At 39.9% G+C, this 23,519-nt stretch overlaps 1 protein-coding gene across 4 annotated transcripts; it reads left to right on the top strand.

Moving 5' to 3' along the window:
- Window positions 1-254: 254 nt before the first annotated feature.
- On the top strand, window positions 255-23,013 carry elavl2 (ELAV like neuron-specific RNA binding protein 2; the record flags this gene model as incomplete). Of its 4 annotated transcripts, none has more annotated exons than XM_080051890.1 (7): window positions 255-341; window positions 1,407-1,650; window positions 15,085-15,188; window positions 19,137-19,290; window positions 20,753-20,978; window positions 21,382-21,420; window positions 22,683-23,013. In XM_080051890.1, the coding sequence occupies 7 exons, from the start codon at window positions 270-272 to the stop codon at window positions 23,011-23,013; spliced, it is 1,170 nt and encodes a 389-aa protein (XP_079908016.1). The 4 variants fall into 4 exon arrangements, with proteins under 4 accessions (XP_079908016.1, XP_079908013.1, XP_079908014.1 ...); XM_080051887.1 differs by having other exon boundaries at window positions 270-341; window positions 1,410-1,650; XM_080051888.1 differs by lacking the exon at window positions 21,382-21,420 and having other exon boundaries at window positions 270-341.
- Window positions 23,014-23,519: the final 506 nt, after the last annotated feature.

Genomic DNA, 23,519 nt, shown 5'->3' with positions numbered 1-23,519 from the left:
GTGTTGTTGTGTCCAGGTTTCTCTCTTGACTGAACACTCCTCACTTGTTGGTTGTGCTGTTTGCTCCTCCTCACTGAAGAGGAAGCATTGTCTTTTTGTTTGTCCCTGCTTTAGGCCAATCTGCATGGACAGCTAGTTCAACCTAATAAAAGCTCCTTCTCTCCCCCCGACAATGCAATGTGATCACCTCTGACTGTGCTATCCTTCTTGTTGATCTAACATGACATACTTTCTGTGTCCACATTTTCAGACGGCAACTCCAAACTAACATGGCAGTCAGACTGTGCGATGTGGCTTCTCTGCTTAGAAGTGGTTCGTGGGCGCCTGAGCCTTGGACTGGGGTTTGTGGCGATTCCTTTCTCTTAATCATCTGTCCAGATGGCCTGCTTTGTGTCTGTGCTCAGGCCATACCAATGCTATTAGGTCCCTGTCATATTTCAACACCTAAATCAAATTCACCACAGTCAATTGGGAATTCAGGCACTTTTTGGGGTTTGTTTATAAAAAGCTACTATGTTGCTAATTCTGTCTGACATGAAATGTCTATCTGCTTTAGAATGAAAATAGCTTCATGGCGTACCTGCAGAATAATAATGTGGATCATAAAGGATCACTGAGTCTTCATATATTTACTTGCTGCTGACTACCATAATATTGGTCCGATGCTAGTGAAGTGATGGCTGCAGATATGCTGCCAAAGGCTTTGCTATCCAATTCATATTGCCAAATTAAATGTTTCATTTTATGACCACATTAAACCTTTAAAGTTATGTTTAAACACGCCACTTACCAACTTTATTTTTGCTCTACCAATAGTTGCTCTTCTGACAGATGAATGCACCGTCACATTGCTTTCTCAGTCTCTATTTATTTGTTCAGAAACACAACAAGCAGTAAGTTATGGCAATGCACAATACAAAAAAACGAGAATCTTTTTCACTCAATACTTTTGACTTATGTTCCCTGTAACTTGATTTAATGATACTTTGTGTGTGTGTGTTAAAAAAAAAAAAAGATTGCATTTAAAGGTGGATTCAATGATTCTGGAGAAGGCTTATCAAAATCATTTATTGTCAAAATCAGTGAATATCTTGTTACAAACCACCAGTATGTACTGTGTGTGCACTTAAAAAGAAATCTAGTGGTAATACACATACTAGGCTTTGTAAATGGGCATGTTACTACGGTGGGTCCCTTTTTGTTGACATACCAGTTTACAGAGGCTGTGTATTTCACTGGATTTTTTTCTTTTCAGCAGACACAGCATGGCAGGTAGCAGATCGTGAGGAGATATAAACTGATTTTGACAAGCATTCTCCATAATCGCTGACTCCACCTTTTTAAGTAAAATCTCGCCCCTGTCGGTATTTTGATGCTTTTGGTCTGACTTGAGTTTCTCTCTTTAGCAGGTAATTGCTGCCATGGAAACACAGCTGTCCAATGGGCCAACGTGCAACAACACAAGCAACGGTCCTTCAACAATGTCAAACAACTGCTCTTCACCTGTAGAGTCAGGCAGCATAGAGGACAGTAAAACCAACTTGATAGTCAACTATCTGCCTCAGAACATGACCCAGGAGGAGCTCAAGAGCTTGTTTGGGAGCATCGGAGAAATTGAGTCCTGTAAACTAGTTCGAGACAAAATAACAGGTAACTCAACTGTTTTCTATTGGCTGCATTGCATTCATTTTGCAAATCTAATAGAAGATCTCAGTTATGTTTACACCATTTTTTTTTCATCACTTAACAAACTTTGAATCCATTTCACACATCAGTGAGGCCCTACTTGCTGTATTGCCCATGTCATAAGCTTTTCTGTTCAGTTATGGTATATGGATTCCCTCTTGTATATTTAAAATGTACTCTAATAAATTATGAACCTTTTTTAGCCCCAGTAAATGGAGAGCCCTTAGTTTGAAGGTCAGCCATCATTCTGCATCTAATTATAGGGAGTATCAGGGGCACTTTACACTGTGAAAACGTGACAGTTTTCCAGTTTTTGGTTTAAAAAAAAACCCCGTTCAGACACAGTTTATCTGACATCTTCACCCGTACACAAGTTTTCAGAGGAAACGGGCCGAAATCGCTGTAGCAGCAGTGCCAAGCCAATAGTCAGCGGTGACACAGCCTAGTAGATAGCTCTTCCGGTACAATTTGATGCATAAAACCTTACTGTAACCAAAAATTAATGCCACTAACGTTCATAAAGCGGTTGGTGTAAGCTTGGGGTTACAAATATTGTAAAAGACAAGCTTTCTGTCCTCTTATTTCACCGCATTGAACTCGTAAAAACAGAAGACTTGCTGATAGTGAAGGGGCTTCGTGAGCGGATACTTTCCTGTTAGGCGTACTTCAAAATAAAAGTCAACTCACGTGTGTCCGGTGAAATGCTATTAATGTTTAGCCAGTGAAATGCTTTTACTTTGAAGCCGTAGCCTTAATGCTCCTTTTGTTGAACAGTAGCCGCTAGCTTAACCGCTGCACGCTGATAGTGTTTTTAATGTAGAGAGAGAGCCGTGTCCCTGGCATATAGAAGTGACACACGTTTATTTAGCTAGAAAAACAGGCAGAGCACAAATCTTTCCCCAGCCAAAGTGGCGGGTGGTCTCAATAACTTACTGCGGTAATCGCTTGGACTAAATTGGCGAGTGTTAGCCTATATTTTAGCGCTGCACGACACTCTCCGCTGATCACAGTGATGGTGCCGTGGAGACACCGTTCATGTTGTCTTCTAACTTTATAACTCGCTTGTGGGTATTTTGACAGCAAATGTTATAGACTACGCATGTGTGAGGGTGGAGCCGTGACGTCAGCGTTATCAGGGGAAATGTTTTCGGTGTTTACAGGAAACCAAAACCGTTAAGTTTTCCAAAAAATCCTCCCTGGGAGGTGATCTCAAAAACCTGCGGTTTCATGCCTGCGTTTGCTGTTTTCCTGTAAATTATATAGTGCAACCGCGGGAATTTTTCCGCGTTTGCACTGTTTCGTGTTGTCGTGTAAAGTGCCCCTCAGGCACTGTCTTTTCCTAGCAGCCATTACTTATCTACTTTAAATATGTTGGATGATACCACTACTAGTAAAATGTCATTTCTAACTGGGACTGAAGAACATTGAAAAGTGTCTATGGAATACTACCGTACTTTTCGGACTATAAGCCGCGACTTTTTCCCCGTTTCTCGACCCTGTTATTACACAGCACAGTATATATTCTGTAGCTACTAGGGATGGGCGTTAGTAATCAAGTACTCGAGTACTCCTCGTTTCAAATGATCTCGATTGGTGGATGAGGAAAATCGTTTTTTGTTTTTTTTAGTGTTTGTACCCTTTAGGCGGGCCGGCGGGCCGCCCCTATTTTAAAATGTTATATACGTGTACAAAACGGCACAAAACGGATAAAATAAAGTTTAACAAAATTAAATATTTTGATCCAAGTTAAATAAACTAAGCGTTGTGTCAAACAGCAACAGCAAATAACTGCCACCTCCGTGCAGCGCAGCCAGTGTGTGGTCTCAACAGCACCGCGGAGCTGAATGCGGTGCTGGAAAACTTGGAAAGTCACATAAAGAAGCCAGGCTGACTTCGGGCACATTCGAGCAAACAACAGCTAAGAAGCCTTTATTATGGAATATAGGATTGAGATTCAAAAGCCGACCGGTGTAACGTTCCGTTAACGAGGAATTAGTCGCGGTAATTAGTCACGGACACGGAGTGAGCATTACGCGGTTGGATATACTAGCCTACTACTTCTACTGCTTTGGTGAGTTATTTAGCCTATCTATGTGTTTAAATTGTAGGACAATAATTGTATTGTATTTGCTGCCCTTCTTATTTTAAACGGTGTCTATTTTGATTGTTAGCCAACTACAGCCCATGCTTTTTTTCTCTCTTTTTTTTCTCTCCACCGCAGACCTACTCGATCGGTTTAAATTTTTGCCCGCTTATTTAATTACTTTCAGTTAGGAAAATGTGTTTTAAACTTGTGGAAAATAAATCCTTACAATCATATTGTAACTGTGACTGTTTGACAAGAAGCATTAAGCGCAGGTTATTGGCTTTATTGCGATGCACCGTTATTCTGCAGACAGATGCGCTGCATTCTAAAAATTTTAAAAAGTTTAACGAGGAATCGATTGATCCTCGAGGAATGCAAGCGATCACACGAGTAGTGAAAACACTCGTGCCCATCCCTAGTAGCTATTGCTCTAAATGGTAACACTTGAATACGTTATGCAAATATGCAACTTGTTTGTTGAAATGTTAATAAATGGGAGCTTCCTCAAGCAGCCATCTCTTTCCCGACAATCCCCTCTGTGCACGAATTCTTACATATGGTAATTAAACATTATAACACCTGCGGCTTATAGTCCAGTGCGGCTTATAGTGCGGAAAGTACGGTACTCAAACAGTATTTCCTTGTTACTTTCTGGAGGAATTTTGAGGGACATTCAAATGTATTGCAAAGTTACTCCCGTTGGTTGTGAAACATCAACGGCCTTGGTTAAGTGAATGATGTCTCTCCCTTGACATGCACTGTTGGATCATGAGGCTGGAACCTAAAGAACCTATTCTTTATTTTGAGACTCAAGGTATTCAGCCTCATTAAATGAACATGATTTTACAGCTCTGGCTTTAAAATATTCATAATGGTTAATATGTCACAATCCTTATGTCTAACTGACCAGTATTCACAAGTCTCTCTCTGCACAGTTTCTTACAGCTATGAATGGCCTCATCTGTAACAATCTTACAGATGAGGCCATTCATAGCAGGTGCTCTAGGAACGTTGAGCTTAACTGTATCCCCCCTTGCTTCCCTATGTGGTGCTTTCTTTTTACAGCAATTATTTTATATAGTTGTAGTGAATCTTTTTTAACACTAATTTAAAAAAAAATATTTGTAAGGATGAATGATATGTGGGTGTGTTTCATTATGCATTAGTGAATTTAGACTCTTGGCATTCAGCCATGATAATTTGTGTAGCAATGCATACAAGAAATGCATTTGATAATGAGTTGATCTGTATTTGACAAGTGATTCTCGTTCTAAATCAGTGTTGTGCTCAGCCTGCTTGGGTGATTGAGCAAACATGCTTGATATGTTTGATATTGTGTAGAATACGGCAGACTATAGCACTCCCAAGTAGTTGTTAAGTGTAAGGAACTAAATGGAACCAGTTTTAAATCAGCCTGACATTGAGTAAAAAGCACTTTAGGTAATTCCACATGCCCCCATATTTGTTCATATATTTATTATCGGCCTCATGATTGCAGATATTGGCCGATGACCATTATCTCAGTTGGTCTGCCTCTAGTGTGTGTGTTTGTGTGTGTGTGTGTGTGTGTTTGTGCCTTTTTTTTTACTTCAAAGACACAGCAGATTGTATTTAAATTACAAGCAGAAAGTTAATTGTAAAGTAAATCCAACCAGATTCACTTACCTTGCAGTCTGGCTCTCCTTCAATATTGATTTTGGCATCGTCTGTTGTTTATTAAGCTTTGAAATATTTGATTTGATTGATTGATTCAGGGTTTTGTTGTGAGACTATTTTTATTTTATTTTTTAAAGTATACCCATAGTATTGAAAGAATAGCACACCAGATCTCATTTAACCTGCAATACATTTTAGTGGCACAGTGCAATTTAAATGAGTTACATCACATTCTATATCGCGTTTAAGACAAATCTCTTATCTCAAATATGTTCCCGTGCTACCTTAGATGGCGTAGTAATTGTATTTCAGTTGTTTACATCGCTTGTCATCTGCCTAGCTATCCTTTTGCAGCTAATCCCAGCTGTTGAGTTCAACACAGCTGACTGGTGTCAGGGTTTTTCCTAGCTCAGAATGGGCCTTTGGGAGGTCAGTACGCGGACCGACTTTTTTGGGGTCGCCACTATGTGCAACAGTAAAGGCAAAACATTTGTTTATTTTAAGAGGGGTGTGGGGTTGGGAGAGGGCAGTTTCTCTCCAGATAAAGAGCATTTCAGTCCGCCTGTCAATCACTGTGTTACCATGGAGCTCACTGACTGATAAAATCACAATAAACAACCTGTAGATATGAAGTCAAAATACTAATGACTAGCTATTTAATAATGTAATTGTTTCTAATTGATCAAAACCATGGAAATTGCAAGAAGGTAGGGCTGCTCGATTATGAAAAAATCATAATCATGATTATTTTGATTGACATTGTGTGATCACGATTATTAAAGACAGTTAATCATTAATTTAAGAACATCATGCATTTATTTAACTTTTAACAAGGTTGTTTCTATTAACACAATGACTTTGGACTTCAAACATAGGCCTAATTGAACTGAAAACAAGGAAAATAGAAATAGGCTAAAGAAGTGAAAAATATTTTTAATAATGAATAAAATAAATGTCAAAATAAAAATAACACGTTGCAAATAGTGTTGATAGGGCATGTATTTTGCTTGCAGGAATGTGAGTGCATCATATATTTATGTCTCAAGGAGCTGGCTGGATAGGCAGTTGCATTGTACAGTGTTGACTGTTGTGGTGGCAGGAGTAAAGGAGCTTTAAACTCCTGTGTTTTTAATTCATTTATTGCTTGTTCATAGACCACTATGATTTGACTTTTAAGTGAATAAACTAATTGGTCGAGATGTTTGCCTTTTTTCTCTCTCTGGCGGTCGCGTATGTCACGTGACTCGTGTGTCTGCGTTTGACATTATTTTAGTCTGTTGTGAGTCTGAAGTGTTTTCAGATGACACAATTAGGTTGCGTTCCGAATCGCATACTCTTTCTTTTTTCTATTCTACATACTACATCTGACGATAAAAAGAATCTAGTTAGGATGCAGTAGGCATACTATTGGGACATACTTTTCTCTCTTATTTCATCATAACATTGCGCCTTGATCTTGCCTCTTGATTTTATATCCGTCGCATCCCCGTTTGTTTTCATAACATGGACCTATAGGCTTTGTCGATGTTACGTTACTTCACGTGCGCACTGGATTGTGGGTCAGAATCGCCCAAATAGGATGCACTTTTCAACACTAACAATCTTGGCCGCATGAAGTAGACCATCCGGGTATTCTAACCATCCTAAATCTGGCCACAAGAATCGGGACATCCTAAATCTTTTTTCTACATACTATATAGTAGAAAGTATGCGATTCGGAACGCAACCTTAGTTTTACCTTTCCTCTGAAGTTGAAATTCAAGTTATTTCCCAGCCCTTCAAGAAGGATGACTTAAATTGGGCTGAATTTGGAGAGGTTTTAAATGGCTATATTTATTCTCAAATTGTATCATTTTGGCGCTGGTGATTTTCCTTTGGCGCTGGGTAAATCCTCTTTGGGGGGCGCCAAAATTCCTCTATGCAGGAAAAACCCTGGGGGGGGGGGGGTGTGTGTGTGTGTGTGTGTAGTCCCCTCCATAAGTATCGGAACAGTGAGGCCAATTCCTTTATTTTTGCTGTGGACTGGAAACACTTGGGTTTGACACCAAAATATGAATATGAGACAATAGATCAACATTTCAGCTTTCATTTCCAGGTATTCACATCTGGATCTGATACACAACTGAGAAGATAGCATTATTTGTAAAGGAACACCACATTTTTAGGTGAGCAAAAGTATTGGAACAGATAGACTTAAAATAAATTAAAGTGAATAAGACTTAATATTTTGTTGCAAAGCCTTCGCTTGCAACAACTGCATCAAGCCTGTGACCCATTGACATCACAAAACTTTTGAATCCTCCTTTTTGATGCTTTTTCAGGCTTTCACCGCAGCCTTATACAGTTGCTGTTTGTTTACTCTCTTCAGTCTCCTCTTTAGCAGGTAAAATGCATTCTCTATAGCAGGGGTTCTCAACCTTCTGCAAGCTGGGCCCCCCCAAAGCTGGGTCATTGCAGTTGGGCCCCCCCACCGACCGTGACACCCCCCCCCCCCCCCCACACACACACACACACACACACACACACACCAGCCTACACAGATAGATAGATCATCTATTATTGTCATTATCACAAGGGCTAGGCCAGTGGCGCACCTTTGAGTTGAACATTGGGTTTAGGGTTGGGGTCCGGACATTTCTTATATTTTAACGTTAAATTCTGGTGCACTTTAAAAGCTAATTATGAGATTGTATCAATGAGACACTGAGGAAATGTTTTTTTTTTTTTTAAATCTCCTTAGAAGAGAAGAAAATAGTAGCCTAAATAGAACATACACAGAATAAATTCTACAATAGGTATACCTGTTATGAAAAAGCTTCACAAAACAAAGTCTATGATCAATGGGAAACACTGCTGTCTGACAACCCAGTTCAGAGAATGTTTCAACTATTGAGTCTTGGATTTGGAAAGTGGCCAGATTTAGCTCAAAATGCTACCTGCGATTAATGTACTGTGCAGCCTGAACGCGGAGTTGTGTGTGTCTCAGTGGCGATTCCAGGAAATTTTGACTGGGGGTGGCCAAGGTGGGCCACAGAGCTAGAGTGGGGTGGCCATCGCACCCCTGAATGAATAGCATGTGATATGCTGTACAACCAATTCAAAGATGATTTATAATCCCAAATGGCCAAATCATGTTAGTATCCATTGTAATGTTTGTCAGAAAACTAAACCCCTGAAGGAGGGTCTGGGGGCATCCCCCCCAGAAGATTTTTTTGTGTTTTTAACATGTAATCTAAGCATTCTGGTGCATTCTGGCGAAGATAATAAAGGAAAAAGTCAATATTTATTTCAGTTCAGATGAATAGTAAAATTAGCAAGACAACATAACTTGCTAGCAGCCAGATGCCTAACAACTGCACAGAGGGACGGATGACCACTAGCTTTTGACCAAATATCTTGCTAAAAAAATAAACCTTTATTTATGAAATTCTGCCCTAAGAACATGTTACACTTGATAACTACAAACTTACATTTTTTTATTCAGATTTCAAAAATCTGCTGGGACACGTGCCCATACACATGCATGGGTGGCACGCATGTCACAAGCACACTTATGCTGTTTTCAAGACCTTTGCTGACCAGAGACCAGTTCTAGTGGCCACAGTTCTACCATTAATTCAGTACTTGAAAATTGCAAACTGATCTCATATCAGTGGATTGGAGTGTTTGTGTGATGAACTTGGCAACTACCTATCAAAAAAAGTTAAGAAAAAAAATACATATCATCTCTGAACTAGGCTACATATCAGGAAAAAAATTTAAATTACTAAAAAAAAAAAAAAAAAAAAAAAATTAAGATTTTTTTTTTTTTTTTTTTTTACCATCCCCCTCGCGCCCCCCCGGTAGAGTGTCCGCGCCCCCCCGGGGGGGCGCGCCCCACCAGTTGAGAACCACTGCTCTATAGGGTTTAAGTCTGGAGATTGACTTGACCAATCTAAAACCTTCCATTTCTTGACCCTGATTAACTCCTTTGTTGTTTTTGCAGTGTGTTTTGGGTCATTATCTTGCTGCATTATGAAGGATCTTCCAATCAGTTTGGTTGCATTTTTCTTTAAATTGGCAGACACAATGTTTGTGTAAACTTCTGAGTTCATTTAGCTGTTGCCATCATGTGTTACATCATCAATGAAGATTAATGAACCCATCCGAGAAGAAGCCATGCAAGCCCAAGCCATGACATTGCCTCCACTGTGTTTCACAGATGTCAGGTATGCATGAGCAGATCCTTTCTTTCTCCAAACTTTAGCCTTTCCATCACTTTGGTAAAGGTTCATCTTGACACAGTAACACATGATGGCAGCAGCAAAATGAACTTAGAAGTCTACAGAAACATTCTGTCTGCCAATTTAAAGAAAGATGCAACCAAACTGATTGGAAGATCCTTCATCATGCAGCAAGGTAATGACCCTAAAAAACTGCAAAAACAACAAAGGAGTTCATCAGGGGCAAGAAATGGAAAGTTTTACACTGGCCAAGTCAATCTCCAGACTTAAACGCTATAGAGCATGCATTTTACCTGCTAAAGAGGAGACCTAAGGGTGTAACCCCCCAAAACAAACAGCAACTGAATGAGGCTGCGTTAAAGGCCTGGAAAAGCATCACAAAAGAAGAATGCAAAAGCGTTATGTCAATGGTTCACAGGCTTGATGCAGTTATTGCAAGCGAAGGATTTGCAACAAAATATTAAATCTTATTCACTTTAATTTACTTTAAGTCTATCTGTTCCAATACTTTTGCTAAGCTAAAAATGTGGTGTTCCTTTACAAACAATGTTATCTTCTCAGTTGTGTATCAGATCCAGATGTAAATACCTGGAAATGAAAGCTTAAATGTTGATCTATTGTCTCATATTCATATGTTGGTGTCAAACCCAAATGTTTCCAGTCTACAGCAAAAATAAAGGAATTGGCCTCAACGTTCCAATACTTATGGAGGGGACCGTATATGTCCGTGTGTAGCATTCCAGTCATGTACATCCTGTACTAGCTCGTTGGAAAGTTGTACACCTGTGAAAAACCTGCATGCTGCACAGAGCGCATGGTCAGGGCCACTGTTAACCAGGAAGTCAATGTGTTGTCTCTGATGGCAGAGTTTCAAAGCAGGTGAAAACTGCGCCAATATGGCAAAATTTTGGATTGAAGCTGAGGGGAGCCAAAAAACCTAGATGAACCCAAAAGTAAAGTACTGCTATGCACTCTCATGCGTGGTCTTTCACTACGTTACCATTAGGGCTGTGCTAATAAATCGTTATGGCGATATATTGCGATATTTACGTTGGCGATATCTGTATCGATTTCCATATTTTTTTTCTTTAAGATAATTTTTTGTCCTGAGCCTCTAGGATACTGGCTATTGAGATTTTATTAATTCTGTTTATAAGAATACTTAAGATTCACTGTGTCCTCTGTATTTACTGACAATAAGGCATAATTGTTTTGCACGCATATTATGCACTTTATTTACATACGTTCAGAGACACAAAAGCACACTGATGCGTTTTCATTTTCAGTGTGTCCTGTCCAGTTTGTGCAAGAGTGAATAGAATTTTTATTTTGATGGTAAAGCAGCTGCATCAGTGTTTGATGATTTGCCACAACCAAAACAAATTGGAAAGGAAGTTTGACTCGATTTGTCCGTTGAATTATTAATATATTGTGCTGTTATGTATGACAAGGATACTTGTATGTGAAATGTAGCAATATATCGTTATATATCACAATACGCAATATATCGTATCGTGAACAGTGTATCGTAATACGTATCGTATCGCAAAGTCCTTGACAATACCCAGCCCTAGTTCCCATCAGGAGCGCTGCTGGCTGAGTGACGTGCAACACCTAATGGTGAAATCTGGTATATGGGTCTGGTATTTGGCTAAATATATAACCAGTTTGAAAATGTTTACACCGGCACATCCCTAATAAGCCATGTAAAACAAATTCCCTTTTTATGATTAATATAAAGTTGTAGCCACCTGGAAAGGCTGAGTTCTAAGCTCTTTGGCTGGCAGTAGATACATGTCAAACAGGACACTTAAAACTCCTGAAAAACCTGGATGTACAGCAGAAGGTATAAAATCCTTGACTGATCACTGAAGGCTTTTGATGTAGAGTACAGATAGGGTTGTTGTAATAACTCAGAATTCCTCATGGTCGAAACAGAAGTTAAGCACTGTAACTTAAAGAAAGACAATATCATTTTTGAACAGCCCTTGTCAGAAACATATTCAACCTTGTGTTAGTTGCGCTAACATGACAGGGATATGGTTCCAAAGCTTGCTGTGAATGAGTTGCTTAAGTTTCAGCTTTCCTATTATTTTGCTTGCTCCAATTGTACTTGCTTAGTATGAGTCACGGTTGTAGTTATGTTTGGTCACATTTACAAAATGTATGTTTTAGAACAGCAGCTTTTAAATCCCAGGATTGAGATATAAATGAGTCTTGATTCCTACTGTTTGGCAGTAGTTTTGTGAATGAAGGCATCTATTTAAAGTGATACAAATTGCAGTATGGATTAATAATGGATTGATCACCAGCTTTGCTCATTAGGCAGTCCAGTAAGTATTTAAATTTTAATTTTTAACCGATAAAGGCTTGAATTAGGGCAGAACGAACTGACGGATACTGAGACTTAAACTCAGATGCTGAAAATATCAGACCCTTAATGTTATTCGAAGCCTCCCAGTCATTTCTCAGGAATGATGTTCTGATTTAAATTTTTGCACTACATAAAACGCTATCCCCTCCAGACTGTGTTGCTTTTGTCTCTCCTTAGGCCCTTTGGCAATGGATTTAAACCAGCATACATCCATGTACTGGTGCTACATCAGATATTGGTAATCACTAGGGGTGTAACGATACACGTATTTGTACCGTACCGTGACGGTACAGGCACGTATTTGGTGTTACAGAGGTGGACCGCGGTCCGTTTGTGGCGTACATAGCGTTAATATATGGCGAATGTACAGGCCTGTTTTGCGGTGTGGAACTTAAAACTTGTCGTCGGAGTTCCCCCCGGACCATTTAGCCTCCGGCTCGGCTCGCACGTGCGCAGTAGCAGCCAGCGATTGAGAGTCTGTTATCTCCATGGTGAGCATGAGGATCAGGCAGTGTTAGCAACTTAGCTGCTATCTTCAGTGACTTTTTTTTTTAAAAGCCACCAGTGACCAATCTAGCTACTTTTTCTGGTGTTATTGGTGACTTTTAGAGACCCTGTCGCTAAAGCATGTATCGTTCTTAACACTTCTAAACGAGCAACGGGTGCTCAACGGCCACTCCCCCCCTTCCCAGAGGCGGCCGAGTCAGGCGGCCGAGTCCTCACGCAGCAGTCCCTCCCAGCTGCAGTCAGAGCAAGAGATACACACACCTCTCCGCTCTAGTGTTCCGTTTGCATCACAGCAGTTGTAGTAGCAGCGTTCCCCCCTCTTTTACTGTCTATGAGTAGTGCAAATCAAAATGTTATACAGTGCTATCGAACAGAGAGCGAACTGCATGGCGAAAGACAGGAAACCGGAGCGTTTAGGCGCCCCCCTGTCATTCAAATCCCGTTTGAGGGATCACTTCTGATTCCAGGTGAATTATGAAAACAGTGATAGACGTGTGGAACAATGTTGGCACACAGGTTATTGTTTCACCGCGATCGCTTATGTAGGAGGCAACACGTCGAACATGCATGCGCATACTATCACCATTACTGTGAAGAAAAACGACCTGGGCAAAACCCAGACACTATTTTCTTTTTTATACTGAACATAAACAAGCTGTCATTCAATTAATGCAGCAGTAGCACTTTTATTTGATAATTGTTATATTTTTAAGAGCACTTTAGAGTTTAAGAGAGCTGCAGCAATATTTTCTTTTTTTAAAGTCAAAAAGACTCTTAAAGATGACATACCCTTTGTTTACACCAGCTTACAGAGCCTGCTGAGCATTAACACTATATTTTTTCATTGCAATTTTTGTTTATGCGGCACCTACACTAGTATTTAATAAGTATTTTATTTATTGGAGAATTGCATGTGTTATGCATTTTATTTGTATGTTACATACTGTCAGCTAGTTACTGACAGCTAAAGCTGTTCATTCTCCGTTAACTATGAAGCGTACCGTACCGTGACTTCAAAACCGAGGTACGTACCGAACCGTGACTTTAGTGTACCGTTACACCCCTAGTAATCACAGGAGAGATGCAAGCTTCCTTTTTGCTTTAAATGTCCTCGCGATGGCTGCCGCTGCTAGCAGCTTAGTCACTTTGGGCAGCACTAGTTTCTTAATGGAAACTAGATGCATTGCAGTAATTTTACTCCTTGATGACAGTTCAAAATAGGAAATTGTTTCAAGAACATGTTTAGGGCCTCCCAGTTCTAACCAGGGATGAGGCAGATAGTAGATATTCCATAGGAAAAAAACATCACTGTAAGGGTGTAGCATGCCAACATACCGCATGTATAGAAGAACACACGCGCTTTGCCCTCCGGGCTTAAGTAAAAGTGTCATTTCACTAGCTCATTTCAAAGGCCCAGCATGTTTCTCCTAGCTAGTCCCTGAGACATGAGGTGAAATGAAGTTTATGAACTTCTCATGATCACAGCAGAAGCGCCCATGAGAGCAGTGACTCATGGTGGTGAGACGGATTAAGCCAGTATGGGTGCATATAGGGTGTTGTACAGTATAGCTAAGTTAATAGCAATGCTTCAAGCAGTATTTGACAGTTGGGTTTCTGGATTTACCAATGTTTTTAAAATGTGTACATTGATACATAAACTCATTGATGTAGTTTATACTCTGATGGTGTTGGATCATGTAACACTTGATTTTGCTAATATGACATCCCAAATAAAAAAAACACATTTTAATATAACAATTCAAATAATTCTCTTTGGCATTTTTCATGCTTTTATTGACAGTGCGGATGGGAGGGGTGGGGGGGCAATCAAGATTATCTGTTTGGGATGTAAGGACCTTTCTTATCAGATTATTAATTTCCATGTTTTGTTTTCTTAAGTGTTTGGATTTCTCCCATTAGGAGAAATCATCTCTATGGACCTGTTTGATTTAATGTAAAAGCGCAGCTGCATCTAGTCTTCTGTAAAGTTTAAGATACAATTTCAAGTTGCTCACAGACTGAATTAATATGCTGAAGCTGCTTAAGCCGGTGAACTTGACCGGCAGTGGAATTGCAGAGAGCCAGCAGTGTGGGTGGAGTAAATTGAATTGCCTCTGTGCACATCAAGAGTGGGTGTCAATCTATTGTACATTTTAGAGATAAACACACATTGAGCCTCAGCTACTGCTCTGTGTCAGAGATGAGTTGGTGTGAAAGAACAGCAATTGCCTGTCGTTTTTAATTTAAGACATGTTTGTGAAAGAGTTGGTTGAGAATGTACTATAAGTTGTAACCCAAATAGATGTTTCTTGGAAATGGGCTTGTGACCTGTGTTCTTCATGCTCTGCCAGTAAGCAATAAAATATCTACAGTTGATCTGTGTATCCCAGTATTAGTGGCAATTCATTTTAGACTAAAGCTGCTTTGATCCCTTCACCAGTAATTCATAACTCAGTTTTGTCATATATTTCGTACAATACATTGTTTGTTTTTTAGCTCACTTTCGTTCTCTAATAAGTGTGACCCTTTGCTGTGTATTCTTGTGCTTGCAGGGCAGAGCCTAGGCTATGGGTTTGTGAATTATGTGGACCCAAAGGATGCAGAAAAAGCGATCAATACCCTCAATGGTTTGAGACTTCAGACCAAAACCATCAAGGTAAGATGTCATCCATTATCTTTCTCTTTGTTTTAATGGCTCAGGCATTGCCATCTCTAAAATGTGACGTTATGACACAGGCTTATTCAACTCAGTGAAATCTGTAACTATTCATGACCGGTTGCAGAAATTGAAGATATGCTATTCATGTCTAGCTCTCTGGGTTGGAGTCTGAGCATAATGAGGCTAGAGAAATGTGGGGTGGAAAGGGAGCCTATTGTTAATCTGGGCACATGCAGTTTTGCCTGGGCCTCAAGCAGAGCAGAACTGTTTCTATGGTTGCATGTGCCCTGCTGTATGTCTTTACAGGGAGGTGGATGCCATTAGCATGCATCAGACAATGTAGCACTCAACGTGCTGCTAGAGAAACTCATTTGCTTTATATAGTGCTGCAGGATTTGTGGATGTTGGAGACGGATTAATAGATGTGATATTTTTTGTGAGTAGTCTCACAAGTTGCTAGCCAGTTCCCAAACGGACAGAGGTGTGCTAACTAGAGCCAGAGGTGTGCTAACTAGAGCCCGACCGATAGGGATTTTTTTAGTGCCGATGCCGATTATTTTCAGAGAAAAATTACAATAACGATTAAATCAGTCGATTAAATTTAAAAAAAAATCCCCTAAATACATATTGAAAAAATGAACTTTCTTGAACCCTTAAATATATAAATACTTGTTATTGTCAATATGTGTACAGGAACTTTTTCTTTATTGAAAGATGCATTGTCTAAAAGAAAATAAAGTGTTACTAATATGTCACGAGGCATTTTTAAACTCAGACATTAAGCATTTTATTTAACTGCATCCAACCCTCTGGAACTCCCTTTCCTCCAAACATCAGCAACTCAGACTAAATAAACTCATTCAAAAGTCAACTCAAAACTCACCTCTTCATGAAAGCTTAATTTATTTTTGACTCCACTCAACCTTATTTAGGGGGCTAAGCCCGAGCAGGAGCTGGGACCGCGTTTTGCAAGGGGGACCGGTCAACTGTGAATTAATCCAATGTATTACAATACACCTGCTGCTGCTGTAAATAGGATGTAGCCTTAATGCTATTCATTTAGGCTACCACCAGGACAGCAGTGCATTTCACTCAACATGATTGCTTGAATTAAAAAAATAAAATTTTAAATTTCAACTCGGCCATTTTGCAGGTTGCAGATTTTTGGGAGATATGCTATACTCGGCCGGGCCCTAGTACTAACACAAAATCCCATCTTGTGAATGACTATTCAGGTTTGAATAGCACCTAGTGTGTACTACATATTAAAAACCATATTTAATTATTGTAAACCATATCTGTGAGCTGTCTGCTTGATTAGACATAAGTCATTTGAACGTTATATCGACAGTTGAAGATGAGGTGTGTAATGAGCCATACCTCTTCATTTCCATGAATCAAACCAAACACACATTTTTCTCTTCCTCAGTTCATTCCTCTTGAAGCAGAGCATGGTATGTTTATATATCACACATCCACAATGCTCTAGCTGCTCTTTCATAAGTGCAAATAAACCCCAGTGTGGTAGAGGAATATACTTTGCAAACATTAGCATCAAATCAAGTGTGAAGGTGAGCCTGGGAGGGGAGCAGAAGCAAGGGAGTATCCAGGCTGTGTGCAGGGGGCTTTAGTCAGCCCGCCCCCTCAGGCCAGGAACATGACCAGCTTTCACCCCACTGGAGAGTTATCAATATGAGGCCAAAATAAATGATTATATTCTGTATTTGAGTTAAAGGGAGTTTTTCATTCAGTCCATTCTATAAGATTGAAGAGAGGGGGGGGGGGTTGTATATGACGAGTTAACACATCTGACGCTAATACATTTGTTGTGCTGTTCACAACATGGACAGTTATGAGACAGGAACCTGGAGATACCAGACATATGGAATGGTAGGATCAGGGCTGTACAGTGCGACAGTTTTGATCGCATTTGCTACTGGAATTGATCACGTGCGATGATGAATACAAGTCCACTCGCACTAGTGCTAATGAGCAGATGCACAACACTGCTTAGAGGGCTCTTCAATAACTATCTCCAAATGCGGGTAAATGTAGTCTTTGGCTGGTGAAAGATGTGCGCTCTGGATCTGTGCTTGTGCGGCGATATAACCGGAAGGAGACGGCTCTTTACATTACCGCAGTTAAGTTAGCGCGTGTGCAAGCAGAACATTTCCTGTGCGCCTTCACATTAAAAGCCTGTTACTAGCCAAACGTGAGTTGACTTTTATTCTGAAGCCGGTAAAAACAGGAAGTTAGCGCTTCAGCTTGCAGTGCTCTAGCTACAAAGGCAACTCATTCAGCTGCAGAGTTTGAAATAAGCCACTGAAGAACTACGCTTAGCACATTCACAACAACCAATTTAATTTATCCTAAATTTTACCAATATGTATACTTATTCATTTAACAAGCTATGTTTAATGTTTTAAAGTTTGGTTTTAATTAACAGAAGGACATTTTCTATTTTTGTTATTATTAATATAATAATTATATATACAAAAAAGTATATAGATAGGCCTACAGATATTATTTTTATATTCTTATGGCGAGAAATAATTCTGAATCAGCAAAAAATTGCAATTGGCAGGTTAGATTATTTTGTCTAAATTGCAATCAGTGCAACCCTATTCATTTTTCTACAATTATTACTGCACACACTAGGATATAATATTAATTGTGAATCTCAAATTAGACCAAGATGACAGGCTCAAAGGTAATTAGAGCGAAATGCATGGGTTAAGGTTATGCAAGTTTTTGAACATACTTTCTGTGCTACCAAATTTATTTTTGTGCTACTGATTTTTTTGGCTTGCTAGCACCAGTGCTACCACGTAAAAAAATAAGCGTACAGCCCTGGGTAGGATACAGTACAGCCTCTCTGTGATATTCTTGTTGGGTCCTTCTGCTTGTTATCGCATAAATGTCTACATGAGAGAAAATGGGACCGTGCAGAAAAAAAGAGAGGGGTGTAATGATGTATTGATCCAGGATACTTGGTAGATGCCTTTCAGTCCCTCCTCTGTTTTCTATTACTCTTCTGTGTTTATGGACAAATGTTGATTTATGTTGCATATTTTCTCTGGCCTGGGGCTGCTGGCTCTCCAAATATATCTCCAGACTGTAGAGACAGGAATGGGTACGATACGTGTTAAGAGGCAACCACACTGCTGTTGTCTAGCCGTTTGCAAGAAATTATCAATTTATTTTCAAATGAGAGCGCTCTATGCAGGGCTGATGCTGCATCCATCTCTGTCAGCTCTCTAACCGGCTTGATGGACAGAACATGTTTGCTGGACAGACTGATTTGTCACTGTCCATTTAGCCCATGAGATTCTTAAGTATGCACCGGAGAAATAATTATCTACTGTGGTGTAGACACGTTATTGCAGTGCATCACCCTATTGTTGTACGACCCAAAGTATTCTGAAAATGGAGAAAACCCGGCAAAGCAATGAGGTGAATAGAGTATAGTAAATTTGTAAGAGCACAGGTGTAAACCAAATCTATTTGTAGCATTTGTTTCCTATTTGAGCAAGATGTATTGTGTGATTAGCAATTGAATGTGAATATCACATATCCTTTAACATGGCTTGCATAACAGGAGTTCATTTAAAATAAACTCTGCCTATTTAGATACTAAGGAGTGTTTGTATTCCCTCAGCTAGAAACAGGTCACTGCATTTTCTCTTTATTTTTTGTTTTTGTTTATTTAAAGATATTTTTGGCATTTTTATGCTTTATTGATAGTGTAGAGACAGAGTTGAAATGGGGCAGAGAGGGGAGTGACATGCAGAGATCGACCGCGGGCTGGAATCAAACCCGGGTCCGCTGCTGGCCGAGGCCCATGGGGGGGACGCCCTACCAACTGAGCTAAGGGCGCCCCCCATTTTCTCTTTGTTGTGTGGAATGAATGTCTGTAATGGTGTTATGACCTGTCTTCACCTGTAGGTCTCCTATGCGCGTCCCAGCTCCGCCTCCATCAGAGATGCTAATCTGTACGTCAGTGGTTTGCCCAAAACCATGACTCAGAAAGAACTGGAGCAGCTGTTCTCTCAGTACGGACGCATCATTACCTCACGCATTCTGGTGGACCAGGTGACTGGTGAGTAGCACAATGAGAAATACATCACCAACAATGCAATTTACCACTATGCATGGATGGCTAGAATAGAAATAGCCCATCCCTAAGGTGTACATGCAATGAAATGCATTTAGAGAAGTCGTATTTATTAACTGTCATGTGGAAGCAGAACCCTTTGAAACACTAAAACATCTTTCACTGAAACATTTTCTAATGGTTGGCGCTGTTTTGCTGAAACACATAATATTCCTTAATGTCTACATTAAGGGAATAGTTTATTTTCAAACTTATACACACTTGTAACTGGAGAAATCCCTTTCAGTGTTACTTCAGTATTAATGGAACAATCTGTCATTCAACTGTAAGAAAACAGAATACTCCAAAGATACCTGCTATGACAGTCAGACTTACACTTAAATCTGTCAATCTCCCGTTCAATACATATCATTTTCTGAAATCCAATGAAAAAAAAAGTGTTTGATTTCCCATTTATAATAGCACCAGATTGTCACACAATCAAATAATTAATTATATTCAGTGAAATGATGAATATCGTCGCCACTGAAAGCGTGTACGTTTTCATGTTAAGAAAATAAATGTCTTCCGATGGCAGCGGCATTAGGGCCACTGGAAGAAGGAACAATACACAACTATCAAAAGAACATGACTGCATTATTAGTCCTATACGCTGCATGCAGTACTAGAGTGACCACTTCTTGACTTGGCAAAGATGCTGAAGCCCAAGGAATACAGTACTGTATGTAGATAATATGTAACTTGTAGGGATGGACATGAGTAGAGTATTGCAAAATCAAAGGATTGTATTGACTCAATGCTCAGTTTATGCAGTTGCATCAAAATATATAATATAATATTTTATTTGTTAAAATTTGATTTGTCAGTTTTGTGTTTGACGCGTAAAAGCATTTTAAAATCCATAGAGGGCCGAGGAATCAATCACTTGCGTCTATCCCTACTAGCTTGGTCTTGGGCATGTTTCTTCCAGCTGCCTGCCCATTGCCCATGACGGGAAAGCTTTGTATTGTTGCTGGTGCTCAGTCCACTTTTCACCTGTGTTTTGATTTACACATTGCTATTGGTTTTACATCGGTCTCTACTGATGTCTGTTCATCTGCTGCTTTTATGGTGATGACACATTCCCTTAACAATGTGTTTAAGCATTCCACTGAAATGGCCCTTTTATTTTGAATGACTGAGATCACTCAATTGTTTTGTTGTAAATCACTCGTAATTTGCAGAATCTGAGTCCTAGCTCCCTATCTTCTATCCATAGCAGGCCAGTCATTTTGAGAATCCCCATAGTTTTCAGAAGATTTAGCTCAAATAATCAGGATTCATGTCACAGTTTTTAACACAATTTGAAATCCATAAACATAACCCAATAAACATGTTTGAGCCCTTTTTGTTTAAGCTGTGTTGACACTGCATATCATTGATGCTATGTTCAAATTGTCCTTGTCAGGCGTCTCCAGAGGTGTTGGCTTCATTCGCTTTGACCGGCGGATTGAGGCCGAGGAAGCCATCAAAGGTCTGAACTGTCAGAAACCGCCTGGTGCCACTGAACCCATTACAGTCAAGTTTGCAAACAACCCCAGTCAGAAGACCAGCCAGGCCCTGCTGTCCCAGCTCTACCAGTCTCCCAATCGAAGGTACCCAGGACCCCTCGCACAGCAGGCACAACGCTTCAGGTAAAAGCACTCCTAAATACTGGCTTTATCAAATGATCATTGAAGAAGTCCCATAGCATCACCAATACTGAGGACCGAGAAATTCCTCCACATATTAACATTTTCAACTCTGCTGTGTTCCTCCTCGACTCAATTTGGTTTGGGTGAAATGTGTAGTAGCTAGTGTTTCCAGCCCAACCTGCACACACTATATAAAGCCACTGTCTCCCATTGGCTGTGTTGTGTAGGTTGACAATTGATAAACAAGTTCAATTAATAGGGACTTGATCATCTAGGATTACCTTCAATACAATAACTGAATTTAATCTGTTGTATAGCTCTTCTCCCATCCTGTCAACATGCATAATCAACCTTCTGTCTTTACAATAAATAATGTATATTTGTCCTGGTGATTTATTTTTAGGTTGGACAATCTGCTGAACATGGCTTACGGAGTGAAAAGGTAAATTGATTTTCTCGTTATTTTATCTTTCTGCATGGGCAACATTGACATTGTACTTTTTTATAATCCACATGGGCACATTTCAACCTATATTGAGTATGTCATACTTAATATGAGCAGGAAGAACAAGTCACACAACAGGTTCCTAGAGGCCTTCAACACCAGCAGCTTCTGAATATGAGGAGGTACTGAGCCTCATTCAGTCAGTGTGCTGCTGAATAAAGACTAAGAATGACATACCAGTGGCTGCATGCCCTATATATGATGTAATCCCTAATGTACACTTTGTACAAGTTAAATATGATCAAGTTCAGTAATGTGCTAGTTATTGAATGTGTCCCAGTTTAAAATAAGGTTTGTGACAGTGATGTAGTGAGGTGCTTTAATCCAAACATGATGTCACCACATGCCAAGATTAAAGCATTGTCTCTATAGAGGACGGACTTTTACATTCTCTTACTTGCTATTGCACTAAATTGCATACTTGTATTTTGAGCTCAATACTCTAACCTTGATCTATTATGGACAGGCCTGTCCTGTTTTAAACTTTGTTGCATCAGGCATCTTTCAGGATACCAGTTTGTCTTAGTTGAGTTTTATAAGAATGCCTTCCTCGAGTATTATTCCAGTCCTATCCCCTGTGCGCTCACAGGCCACAATAGACTTGTGATTCTTCTTGTGCCCTGCTCGGCGGCTCACGTCTCGGTTGTCAAATCTCTCTGTGTCCTTGATGCTGGTAGCACACCTGTCATGGTGGATGTTCCCTGAGAGGCCAACTGGAGCAGCTAATCTTATGTGACACCTGCTGCAATAATTCATAGGCTTTCTATGCACTTTGGATTTTGTTTCTTCAATCTGCTAAACCACATTTACCAAAAGCCAGGACTTTTGCATGCCAGTCTTGGCACAAAATCCATTTATTGACCATTTGAATATGCCTCCTTGTTTTTGAGTTAACAATTCTGTGCACCCATCTTTGTCACAGAATGATTAGCTCAAAAAGTAGCTACATACATTAAGAAATGTAGCGCTCTAGAATAAACAAACTAGAGCTCTAGTATGAGAGAAATGTTAACTTAATATTATGGTGAACTAGTGTTTTCCAAGAGGTTTGTGAATGAAATGAATGTTGAGATAGAAACATTGCTGGTGCTGACTCTGTAGACATGTCAGAATGTGTTAGCCCTGTTGGCACCATCTCCTGTCTTGTAAAATGCCTGTTTCTTCTTGCCTTGAACCATGTTACCATTTGTCTGTTTCAGCCGGTTCTCCCCCATGGCCATTGAAGGGGTGACCAGCCTGGCTGGCATCAACATCCCGGGGCACGCTGGCACTGGCTGGTGTATCTTTGTGTACAACCTGGCTCCAGATGCTGATGAGAGCATTCTGTGGCAGATGTTTGGGCCGTTTGGTGCCGTCACTAACGTCAAGGTGATTCGTGACTTCAACACAAACAAGTGCAAAGGATTTGGTTTTGTCACCATGACTAACTACGACGAGGCAGCTGTGGCCATCGCCAGCTTGAATGGATATCGCCTCGGGGACAGAGTGCTACAAGTCTCGTTTAAAACCAACAAAACACACAAAGCCTGAAACCCGCCCATTGTTTCTAGAAAACGCCGCAGAAAAAGGAACCGGATAATGGAAGTAAAAACTGCTTTGTAAATCAGTGTTACGAAGAAAAACAATATTTAGCGTCCAACAATGTGATTTTTCTTTTCTTTTCAATGCTACGCTTTGAATCTTCTCAATATACTTTTAAAAGATCCAGCAGGTTTTTATGCCTGTGATGTTGACTTCTCTTTACAGATGGACCATCTGCAAAGTTACTATAGGTTTTGTCATTTTGTTGCACATCTGCTTTGAAACAGTAAGTCTTGTAATGTTCTGTGTAGTGATTTTCTTTGTATTTTTCTGTGTCCTGGTTTGCCATAGGTGCGTTAATGCCTTCAGTGGTTAGCAAGTACTTATTTTGAACTATTTGCAGTTGATTTGATTTTGTAAGTATTCAGTTCATTGTAATATGAGTTGGTTATTGGTTGGCTGCATAATGTTGCTTATTGTAAACTTAATGGTTAAAAGACAAAAAAAAATTCTTA

The sequence above is a fragment of the Ammodytes marinus genome (assembly GCF_949987685.1).
Source record: "Ammodytes marinus genome assembly, chromosome: 23".
Taxonomy (NCBI): Eukaryota; Metazoa; Chordata; class Actinopteri; order Uranoscopiformes; family Ammodytidae; genus Ammodytes; species Ammodytes marinus.
This window is presented reverse-complemented; position numbering and strand designations above follow the sequence as displayed.